Source organism: Sander lucioperca, chromosome 14 (genome assembly GCF_008315115.2).
Source record: "Sander lucioperca isolate FBNREF2018 chromosome 14, SLUC_FBN_1.2, whole genome shotgun sequence".
Taxonomy (NCBI): domain Eukaryota; kingdom Metazoa; phylum Chordata; class Actinopteri; order Perciformes; family Percidae; genus Sander; species Sander lucioperca.
The window spans coordinates 1136842-1148593 of record NC_050186.1 but is presented as its reverse complement, the minus strand read 5'-3'; the positions used below and the strand labels follow the sequence as shown (position 1 = coordinate 1148593).

At 44.4% G+C, this 11752-nt stretch overlaps 1 protein-coding gene across 4 annotated transcripts; it reads left to right on the top strand.

Annotated features, from left to right (window-relative positions):
• Positions 1-267: 267 nt before the first annotated feature.
• Positions 268-11566, top strand: ppp1r3b (protein phosphatase 1, regulatory subunit 3B). 4 transcript variants are annotated; one of them, XM_031319185.2, is made up of 3 exons: positions 268-497; positions 8469-8670; positions 9612-11566. In XM_031319185.2, the coding sequence occupies exons 2-3, from the start codon at positions 8489-8491 to the stop codon at positions 10288-10290; spliced, it is 861 nt and encodes a 286-aa protein (XP_031175045.1). In that variant the 5' UTR covers positions 268-497; positions 8469-8488; the 3' UTR covers positions 10291-11566. The 4 variants fall into 4 exon arrangements, with proteins under 4 accessions (XP_031175045.1, XP_035847099.1, XP_035847100.1 ...); XM_035991206.1 differs by having other exon boundaries at positions 269-492; positions 8465-8670; XM_035991207.1 differs by having other exon boundaries at positions 271-492; positions 8465-8670; positions 9615-11561.
• The last annotated feature ends 186 nt before the right edge of the window (positions 11567-11752 follow it).

Genomic DNA, 11752 nt, shown 5'->3' with positions numbered 1-11752 from the left:
CACTGATTAAACCCACCAAACTCCATGTAAATAATCAGGACTTTTAGCGTGTATAGAGCCAGCATATCTCCACCAGACTCCATGTAAATGCTAAGTCGGTCACACATTTTTGACACCAATGAGCCTCCATACATCCCAGCCTGACAGAGGGGTTCATGCGGGTTCATGCCGGTTCATGCCGGGTCACGCCCCCAGCTGAGCCGCCGATCACTCCGTCAAAGAGGTCTCTGATTGGCTGCGCACAGGTGTTCACGTGAACCCTTGTGCGGCTTCTGAAAACGCCAGTCAAGACATATGAGTGCAGCAGGTTTGGTCACAATGGGAGGACCGAGGAGAGGAGCTCGCGACCAGCACGGTGATTAACTCCCCCCCCCCAAAAAAAAAGATGATTTATCGCAACAGTAGAGCTGCTAAGTCACGGTAACGGAGAACCAGGAGCTGCTGCTGCAAGATAACCAACCTCCAGGTAGCTGTCCTTAACTTACTACCTCTTCCAGGTGAGTTTGTACACGTCATTTCATTCATGCATTCAGGTGGATTTTTCATTAGGGCCGAGATCCTCCGAGATCCTCCGAGTGTCATCAGTGGCGACAGCCTGCCGGTCGGCAGAGAGGTGTCCATCAGCTGGCAGGCCATCTATGGCTCTCTCCGAGACCCGCCGGCAAGGCACCGCAGTGTGACTACCTGTCGGTAGTTTATACATCTAGGCTAAATATCCCATATCTGGGCTATATATCATATGTCTAGGCTATATATCACATATCTGGGCTATATATCATATGTCTAGGCTATATATCCCATATCTGGGCTATATATCATATATCTGGGTCGGTTGTCCTTCAGCTGAGGTGGGAGGGAGAAGGAGAGGGGGAGGGGTCAGGGGTCAGCTGCCGTACATCGTTTTTTCATGGCGAAAACCAAACGGGCAAGCTGCCGTTTTTTAATTTAAAAAGCAGTACCGTTTACATGGGTTTCCTTTCTATATTCCTTGGTTAGTACTTGTGGAAGCATTAGACAATTAAATGTAGGCCCAGTGTGGCCGGGTTGGCTCAGTGGGTAGAGCAGGCGCACATATACAGTACCACTAAACGTTCTGTTGTTGCCGCTGACAGACTCAGATTATTATTCTAAGTGTCTGATAACATTATGAAAGGATCCCTACAGAGATAGACCTTTTAGTTAAAGAGTAAGATCCTTTTAGTTTAACATGAAACAGCCCCGAAATCACCATCACCAAACCCACCAGACTCCATGTAAATAATCAGGACTTTTAGCGTGTATAGAGCCAGCATATCTCCACCAGACTCCATGTAAATAATTAGGACTTTTAGCGTGTATAGAGCCAGCATATTTCCACCAGACTCCATGTAAATAATCAGGATTTTAAGCGTGTATAGAGCCAGCACATTTCCACCAGACTCCATGTAAATAATCAGGACTTTTAGCGTGTATAGAGCCAGCATATTTCCACCAGACTCCATGTAAATAATCAGTACTTTTAGCGTGTATAGAGCCAGCATATTTCCACCAGACTCCATGTAAATAATCAGGACTTTAAGCGTGTATAGAGCCAGCATATCTCCACCAGACTCCATGTAAATAATCAGGACTTTTAGCGTTTGTAGAGCCAGCATATGACCACATGTAAATGGGTGAATTAAGGGCAGTGGTGTAGTCTAATGTATTGTTGTGGGTATACTGTACTGTTGGCCTATATATATGGGCCAGAATCTGCCTTTGGGGGAGAGGGGGATTATCATAGTGGGTGGTCTGGCTGACCTCCCCCAGGGAAGTTTTGTGCATCAACGACTTCATTTTCTGCATTCAGATAACTTTCATTCACCAATTTACGGTGGAAAAACCTTTTATTTAGCCTATGTGAAGAAGAAAAACACAGATGACAATTTAAAAATATATAAAAAATATAATGGAAAGTATGTTGTTGCGTGTCATTGGGCATTTTTAAGTTGGTATATGGAAATCCTGGAGCTTTCTTAGTGGGTCTACTGCGTACCACGTAGACTACACCACTGAATGTAGGCCTACATGAAATTTTGGGAATTATTTTCTCTTGTTTTTTTTACACTGGATATGGCCTTTTCGGTCTACGTTACCATCATTTTAGCTTTTCTTGATCAGAACACTTATTTACGGTGGCCGACAGGGGTAAACGCACAGCAACTTAATGAAACGCGCAAATAGACAAAACACAAGCAAATTAAGGAAAACATCTTCATAAATTTGACAACACATGCAGCATTTAGCAAACGCGCCACAAATACAGAAACGATGCAAAAAGAAAAGCACACAAGAAGATGTTTCCTTAATTTGCTTGTGTTGTGTGTATTTACGTGTTTTCATTAAGTTGCAGTGCGTTTGCACCTTTCAGCCACCGTACTTATTTAGTCCCACACAACAAAGGCGTCCATTCTCTCCCGTCACACATCAGTTGGAGTGGATGAATGGGTCGGACTCAGAGTGATCCCATCTGTGAAAACATACGGACACGTACTATCAGGGCTTTCATGGGGGCTAGCAGGGTGCGGTTCTGAACAAGAATTTAAATTTGACTGTCGAGATCAGCTGAGTGGCATCAATCCTCTGACATCTAGTGGCAATGGCAGGTATAGTGGCTAAGTGGTGTCTTTTGTATTGAGTTCAATGTTCAGTTTGTTCAATGAAAAAATGTTGGCAATGATTTCCTTAATTTGTTTTAAATTCAACAAGCGATTTGTTGTAAATTGCAGAACACACAAATTGCAGAACACATTCTGATTCTGATTCTGACAAAGAGCAGCAGAATTGAGCACCCTTTAATATCTGTTTATTTGTCGCAATTAATATCGTTATCGCGATATTCCACGTCATTGCATATCTCATATTTTCCTCCTATCGTGCAGCCGTAGTTTTGAGACTATAGGCTGTTGAAATACCCAGTTTAACATTCCCAACAGTGAACTGTCAGTGTTAGATTGGTCACTCTGCCTGACTGTAAAAATCTGTAGAAGTGACAGCTGACCCGTTGTAAAGACCAACCATACCCCCCCCCCCCTAGTTGACAGATAACCTCTGTTCTGATTTATAAACTGCCAGCTGGATGACCTTTTCTATCTACGTCCCCATCAGGTTAGCTTTTCTTGATCAGAACCAATGGTGTAGTCTAATGTATTGTAGTGGGTATACTGTACTGTGTATGTGTATGTATGGGCCAGAATGGGACTTTAGGGGGGGTCTGGGTGTCCTCCCCCAGGGAAACTTGGAGCGGAAACTTGGAGCGTCAAATTAATTTCTTACTTAATTTCCTGCATTTTGATACTTTTATGCACTAATTCCCAGCTGAAATACCTTTTTATTCAGCCTATGCAAAGAAAAAAAACACATGACAATTCAAAATATGTCAAAAATATAATAGAAAGTATGTTGCTACGTGTCATTGGACATTTTTAAGTGGGTATATGGAAATCCTGGAGCTTTCTTAGTGGGTCTACTGCGTAGTCCACGTAGACTACACCACTGATCAGAACACTTTTAGAATAGAATAGATCTTTATGTCATTGTTTTCAACAACAAAACACAGTTTAGCAGCTCTCAATATGACAGTTAAGTCACAGACGAGCAGAAATATAAAATTTTAAATAGTCAAATATAGCGTTCAAGATAATGAACACGATGAGGTGGTGCTCCACTTCTTCCCAGAGTCTGAGGTCAGAGCTCACATGTTGTTAGGGGGTTCCCACACCCATCCCCCACACACTCATTTTAAAACCAGACAGGATGGATATTTTCAAACAGTGGCACCCAGGCGGTGGAATGCACTTCGCCCTCTATACCCTGTTCAAACTCCGCTCGTTCTTTTCAAAAAGCAGCTTAAGACTTTCTTCATACAGGCTTCTAGTTAGTTAGTTAGTTAGTTAGTTCTAGTTTGTTATGGCTGGCTGATTCTATGTACTTGGGTTTTCCTTGTATTCTTATGTCTTCTATTGATCATATTCCAATTTATTGTGAAGCACTTTGTGATTTTTTTTATCTGTAAAAAGTGCATATAAACATAAACATGGGTGTCAGTTTGGTTTGAAATGTGCTGGGTACAATGACGCATTCATTTTTTTTTCTCTTATGCGCAGGTCATGTTTTGAAAGACGCTCTCCTGTAGCTTACTAATATAAAATGAATTAAAAATGTATACAAAAATGTGATGTCCGACACGTTTTATGAAGAAGAAAGCCTTTAGATTAAGCATTAGACAGGCAGGGTGGTGAACAGAGGAGCGTGTAGCCAGCGCAGCAGCAGAGCGGCCCTGTATGAAGGGACAGTAGAGATTTTGTGGATTTGTTGGCATCTGTCGCCCAAGAATTATGTGTTATGAACTTTATTTTTTTTAACTAAATTGAGCTTGAGCGAAATCTGATAAGTACCCGTACCCACCGTTCCCACCGAAATCTTACTACTTACTTACTTACTCATGGCGCTTTTCGACTACATGGTACCAGTTCGCCTCGACTCTACTCGCCTTTTTTGGTTTTCCATTACGAAAATAAGTCCCTGGTACCTGCTAACAGGTACTTTTTTTAGTACCTCCTCAGTCGAGGTTCCCAGCGAGCTGAGGCGAGCCGAAAAGGTGACGTGAAAGAGACAGACGGGGGTGTCCTGAACAAACCCGCTATTTTTAAACAGTTTAGCCAGCTGTGTGTATTTTGCTGCCTCCAGCTTCTTTAGAAACTAAATGTCTTCTGGCATCAACACACCTTCCACGTTCTGTGTGTGTGTACGTTAGGTCACGGCAGTTTACTGCGGCGCCGCGTGTTTACAGTTCTGTGGAGGCTCCAGCAGAGCTTTCGCCGTAGCCTAACTACACACACACATGCTGGCTCGACGCACACACCAGGGCACAAGTATAAACATCAGGCCATTTACACAGGCTACAGAGAAAGCTCTGCGTGGAGCCTCCACAGAACTGTAAAACAAGCCTAAGTGGCCTGATGTTATACTTGTGCGCTGGTGTGTGCGTTGAGCCAGCATAAGACGACCAGCCACGCTGAGGCGGGACTAAAATCTGCAACGGAAAACGGACGCACAATGTGTCGAGGCGAGTAGAGGTGAGTCGAGCAGGTACCATGTAATGGATAAACGCCATTACTTACTTACTTACTTACTTGGAGTCAGTAGTGTAAGATGGCTGCAGGTGGTGGTAGAGGTGTGCAAAATCAAGTTAAATATTGCACATTTAGTTTATTCCATCAGGTCTGGTCCCAGGCCAACCACAGCACACTGAAACCACTCAAATCACTACACAAACACGCCATCAACACGTTAGATAAAAAACAAACTAAGCTCTTCCATCACTTCCATCTTCGCTTTTAAGCTGCTGGGCATATCCATCTGGGAACTTTCTGTTGGAGAACTTTTGGGAAGGGGCGAAAATCCTGGTTAGCTGATTGGATAAACCATCTGTCTATCACCACCTATGTTGGTGATAGACGGGCCAAATCAACCAATCAGATCAAACTCTAAGCTCTCAACTAATTCAGATAAAACTTGCGTAAAAGCTACGCTCATCTCATCCGTGGAAGCCGCCACGTTGTTTAGACTGAACAGTCGCTTCTCGTTGCGTCACACCTAAACCCGCCTCCAAACCAACGCTGATTGGTCGATCTTTGGCGAACGGCTCCAAATCTTCTCTGTCTGAAGATGCCAGACTGATCTGGGAGTGGAAAACTGGAGCTCGCCAGATCAGGACGCTCTCACCAGGCTAATATGACTCACGATATTGAAGGGAATGATCATGTTTGTATCATTATTCTCATTTTCATTGACTAATATTGAATCTTGAAAAATTAGAATGATTATAGTGTGATTTTCTTTTCTTTTTTTGCGAGCATCTGTACCAAACAAACATGCTTTCTGTAGTCTGTAGGAGAGGATGTGTAGACCAGAATGTCTCTGCAGCGCCACACTACTTCATTCAGAACGGTCTGACACATATTGCGCCTCCTCTGCGATTTGGATAGTGCACTAGTCCATATTGCGATTTCGATAAAATTGCGATTAATTGTGCAGCCCTTCTCACAAGCTAGCTCCACCCCTACTTGTTGCCTACATCAACAGTAGATCAGATACTGTTGGAGTCACAAGCGGATCCTCAAGAGGAGGCTGTGTTATTCTGCTGCCAAAGTTCTTCAAGAGGCAGGCTGATCTCACGCAAAGGCGTATGTACGACACGCCAATTGGTATGCCATTATTGGCGTGTTATCAAGACGCATACTCGCTTTTTAGCGTGTTTATCAACGCCGTTTGGCCTCCATTGAGGTGTTGTCCCGCGTGTCACGTTTCCTAAACCCAACCGGTTCTTCTTTTCCTAAACCCAACCCGTCCGTTGTATACGGCGCTCAAAATGCGTGCAGATAACACGCCTGTCATGTTGCAAGAGGAGGCTGTGTTATTCCGTCAGTCAGCCTGGTCAATCAGAGGGTCAACAGAGTGGAATTCAGTCAATTAAACACATACACGTCTTTTACTAAGCAGCTAAAACAGTGGATGGTCAATACATATTCACGTCAGACTCAGCACTAATTTAACAGAACACATGCAGTGTTCTGTTAGTTTTGTTGCTAATCTTTCTGCTTTTGTGATATTTTGTGCGATTAAGTTTAGCTTTGCTTGTTGTCTTCTTGTTTGTATTTTAAAAAGCCTTTTTTTAACCTCGAGGTCAGGGGACTACAGATGAAAAATAGCCTTTTTGGCTAATTCTGGCATTTTTAACCCATGTGAAATCATGCGTTTTATTAAAAGTCCTCTTTTATATATAAACTGAATTGAACTTAGTACATACGTGAGGTTATTGCACTTCCAGTTTTCGGGGGTCTATTGCACACAGGTGTTTATAGAGGAAGGAGATGGTCTGTTGGTTCTGGATCTGATTGTCCTGGATCTTTTTTCCAGAGGGCAGGGGGGAGAACAGGTGATGTCCAGGGTGAGGGGGGGGGGTTCCTTAATGATACAGCAGGCTTTCTTTTGGAGTCGGCAGTATAGATGTCTCTGACGGGGGGGTGGTGTTGTCGCGCTGACGCACGCTGCTGCCTTCACCAGCTGCTGCAGGTCCTTCCTGTTTTCTGTGCAGCTTGAGAACCGATCGTGCAGCAGCAGGTCAGGAACATAGGCACCGATACCGTGGGTGGGGTTTGCAGCTTTTCGATGACGTTCACGTCGTGTAATTACGTCACTTCATAACGTTCCCATGGCAACAGGGGAAAATGGCTGCTCTTGTGTGAAGTAAACGCAACATTTTTCAGCTTTCTGCTAAGATATATGGGACTTTTTTGCAACGAAAATGCGGGGATTATGAAATCATGCAAGCCCCGCATATTTTGTGCGGAAATTGGCAATTTATGCAGCGAAAGTGCGGCGTATTTGAAAAAATGCGGCCCCCGCATAAATATGCAGACTTTGGCTGATTATGCATTGAATTATGGGATCGCATAATCACGTTTTTCTGGAGGGACTGACTATGGCTGACCGATAGTGACGAAGTTGGTCAGCAGGTGTTGAGGGAGGTGAGCATGCCTCAGCTTCCTGAGGAAGCCTGTGTTGGGCCTCCCCCCACCTGATGGGAGATGTGTGTGAGGTCAGCCGAGAGGCGGAGCAGCTCTCCCCTCCCTCTACCTTCTCCCTGTGAACGTAGAGGGCAGAGTGCTCGGTGCTCTTGGATCTTCTGAAATCCACAATTGCCTCCTTTTAGTTTTTGTGGAGTTTAAGTCCAGGTTTTTGTTGGAGCACCATTTTGTAAAATCCTCCCTGTAGGGGAGTCTGACCCAGTCTTGCATCAGACCTTCAGGGGGGCTCAGCCCCTAATGAGAAGGTGACACTTGCAAAAGTGTTAACCCCCCCCGCTAAACCAGTATTTTCACTGGATAACAATGAACATAATTGGCCAAAGCTACGTTTCTGTTAATTGCACCTGTTTCAAGCCCTTTGAACCTGTAATCGTTTGTCCTCTGGCACTAACAGACACGTTCTCAAACTCTGAGGTTGAAGCACTAAAACTGATTTCAGAATTAAAAAAAAAAAAATTAATTAGTTTTTTATTATATTTTATTAAAAGGGTCTAAAATTGCCAATGATGGGGACATAGACGGAAAAGGCCATATCCAGCACCACAGTAGTAGTAGTAGTAATGATGATGATGATGATGATGATGATGATGATGATGATGATGAAGATGATGATATTTGCTGATGAAGTTAGAGGGAGTGGAGAGCTTCAAGTTCCTCGTTGTGCACGCTCAATACTGGACCCATTTTAAAGATTGTTTTTTTAACACAAAAACATGGAAAATAGGGTTGGAAAAATACTGAAGTTCTCCTTTTTAAAACTCCCTAACTTCTCATTCTCATTCTCTCTCTCTCTTTCTCTTTCTCTTTCTCTCTCTCTCTCTCTCTCTCTCTCTCTCTCTCTCTCTCTCTCTCTCTCAGTGTTTCCTTCCGAGTCCGCGATGCCGATCGACATGGCGTTACCTCGGTACCTGTCCAAAGAGGAGTTCATCTACCAGACGTCTACTAAAACATGCCAACCGTCTCTCAACTCCTGCCTGAGTTTCGAACCTTCGCCCGTTATGGACCAGACGGAGCCTGAGGACGCGCCGTCCTCCAGGGAAGACTCCAGGAAGACCAAGAAGTAGGGCTGTGCAATTCATTCATTCGTCTACACATTTAACTGGGATTATGGTTTGGATTCATACCAGCGGTTCTCAAAGTCAGGACCAAGTCTTAGGAATACAACACGATATGAAGTGTAACGTTTTCTAGTTTTAAATATATTTTCTATTGATCAGTAAATTGTTTTTGATGTTGAATATAGACGAAAAACATTGTCAAAACATTGTGAAAAACCAGACTGATGTCATGAAGTGGCGTATGTATGACACGCCAATTCGTATGCCATTATTGGCGTGTTATCAAGACGCATACTCGCTTTTTAGCGTGTTTATCAACGCCGTTTGGCCTCCATTGACTTACATTACCTTGTGATTGTGTGTGAATTGACGCCGTAGCGAGTAGTATGAAAGAGAGAAAATCTGCGTAGGGAGGTTGGTCGGGGGGGGAGGATGGGTCAAACACAGGACTTTCACCAGGAGACCGGGGGTCGGGTCCCACGTGTCACGTTTCCTGAACCCAACCCCGTTATTGTTTTCCTAAACCCAACCGTCCGAAAAGTGAGTACGCATCTTGATAACACGCCAAAATGGCATACCAATTGGCGTGTCATACATACGCCACTTATTGAGATCAGTCTGCAACCCGTCTGCTGTATACAGCGTAGACGTGATACAGATAACGTGGCGTGTATGTTTACGCAAAGTCATGATGTCACGTTGGAAAAAAGGAACAATAAACCATTTTGTCTCGTCGTGACTCTTCGGTCTTTATCCATCTCTATTCTTCTCTATTCTAACTCGTGTTCTGAATGAAAAGTATGAAGGGAAATGTATTTGTTGAAGGTGTTTTTCACTCTTATTTGTTTCACTGTTTTTAAACTCCAATAATTGCAACATCTTTTCCAAAAGTCAATGGAGTAATCATGTTTTAATAATGATTATTTTGTCTTCCATCATGGAGCAGCCCTGCCAAGAAGCAGGTGACGTTCGCCGACCACCGCGGCCTGTCTCTGACCAGAGTCAAGCTCTTCTCTCAGTTCGACGATCCCATCGACATTCCTCTGAACGTCCAGTCGATGCTCTGCTCCGCTGTGTCCCTGGCAGCCCAACAGGACAACAAACTGGCGCTGGACTTCGCTCAGCCGTCCTCCGACTACCTGCTCTTCCGCCAGCGCCTGGAGGCGGACTACGTGTGCCTGGAGCAGTGCGTGCTGAGGGAGAAGGTGCTGGCGGGGACCGTCAAAGTCCGAAACATTTCCTTCGAGAAGAGCGTGAAGCTGCGCTTGACGTCCGACGGCTGGCAGAGCCACGCCGACGTGGACTGCGAGTACATGAAGGACGCATATCCCAGCATGCACAGCGACACCTTTTCCTTCAGCGTAGCTGTGCCCGAGCGGCTGGCACCGTGGCAGCGCATGGAGTTCGCCGTCTGTTACACGGTGGCGGGGCGGGAGTACTGGGACAGCAACCAGGGGGGCAACTACTGCATCGTCTGGGCCTCGGCCAAGACCAGCCGGCGCCCAGACGCCGCGGACTTTGGAATTCATTTGGAGCGGTACGGCAGCCCCACCTGCTCACACGGGCTCTTCCCTGATTGGCCGAGTTACGCGGGATACGAGAACACCGGCCCCTACTACTGAACATGGAGCAGGGTGTGCAGCTCGATGGTGTTTTAAGCCCCCAACGTCGCCTTCCAGGCAGCTAACCTTAACCCTAAACATAACCATTGCCGCGCTGCCTGGAAGGCGACGTTGGGGGCTTAAAACACCAAACACAGGGTGTACGCTGGCACGTTAAGTCTCAAAACAGCGTTCGCCGTGTTGCTACGGTTTCCGGGTTGAGGGGCATGTTTCCTCTGAACATTGTGAAAACGGTGTCTGTAAACTGGATTTGCACACACAGCAGGTTGTCCAACGCACCTGCGTGTCAGTTCAAACAAACGTTTCGTCAGGGCTGAACGCGCCCCAAATGTTGTCCGGACAGATCACGCACCTGCAGACTCGACAACTTTTAGTAAAGCTGCTCTGGATGCAAAAAGATCTGGACGAAAGCTGCACGAATCACGGAGATCTGGACGTTGTTTGATCACGCAAATGATTTCCTAGACAGCTGAATGTTCAACTGCAACCAACCACTACCTACATTGTCGATTACAGCTGCAAAGATGAATGGATTAGTTGTATCAATTCTTAAATTAATCTCCAAGTGCTCTGATAATCCATTAATCAGTTTGAGTCATTGTTTATGTGATGTCAGCTTGTTAAATGTGAATATGTTGTAGTTTCTTCTCTCTTCTGGGACAGACATTTGAGGACGTCATCTCTGGCTTTTTGGGAAATACTGATCCACATGTTTCCAGACCCAATAAGTAATCCATCCATCCAGAACATAATCCACTTATTAATCAATCTGTGTTTCCCAAAGACCAGGATGGCGTCCTTGTTGTTGCAGATGAAGTTTTACTCGCACGGCACAGACACACACACACACACACACACACACACACACACACACACACACACGCAGACACACACGCAGACACACACCCACCGTTACAACAGATTCTGCAGCAAGTGAAGTAGTTTTAACACATTTTCAGCATGGAGAAATCAGTCGGCGTGAAACTAAAATGGATGAAATGTTCCTAAATGTTCCTAAATCTTTTTACTTGCGAACGTGTTGGTTGTGTTTGCATGGCCTCAGAGATGTGTTCATGTTGGTCAGTGAAACCGTTTGTAATTTAACATTCTGCATTTATTTTTAAAGTTGTGTTTGTGTCAGTTTTTAGGAATTCTGGGCAATAAAGTCACACGTTTTAGCCTCTTGTTGCACGTTTTTAAATGTTTAAATATGATGTGTGAAACCTTTAATCTGCAGGGATAAAAAAAGAACAATAAAACTTAATATTTTTTGAATTGTAGCGCTTGAGTTTCATTTATTTGCACCAGTTAAAGAAATACATAAACAATGGAAACTATTAAAGGGGACATATTATGTTTTTCCGTATTTTCTGTCATATCTACAATGTTCTAATGTCAGATTTTCATGTTCAACATGAACATAACTTCAAATAATGAGGTGAAACCATAGACTGTATGTAAT

Coding starts and splice junctions, on each gene's coding strand:
- ppp1r3b (XM_031319185.2), top strand. CDS start 8,489: ATGCCGATCGACATGGCGTTACCTCGGTACCTGTCCAAAGAGGAGTTC. Junction 8,671..9,611: donor GACTCCAGGAAGACCAAGAA/GTAGGGCTGTGC, acceptor TCCATCATGGAG/CAGCCCTGCCAAGAAGCAGG.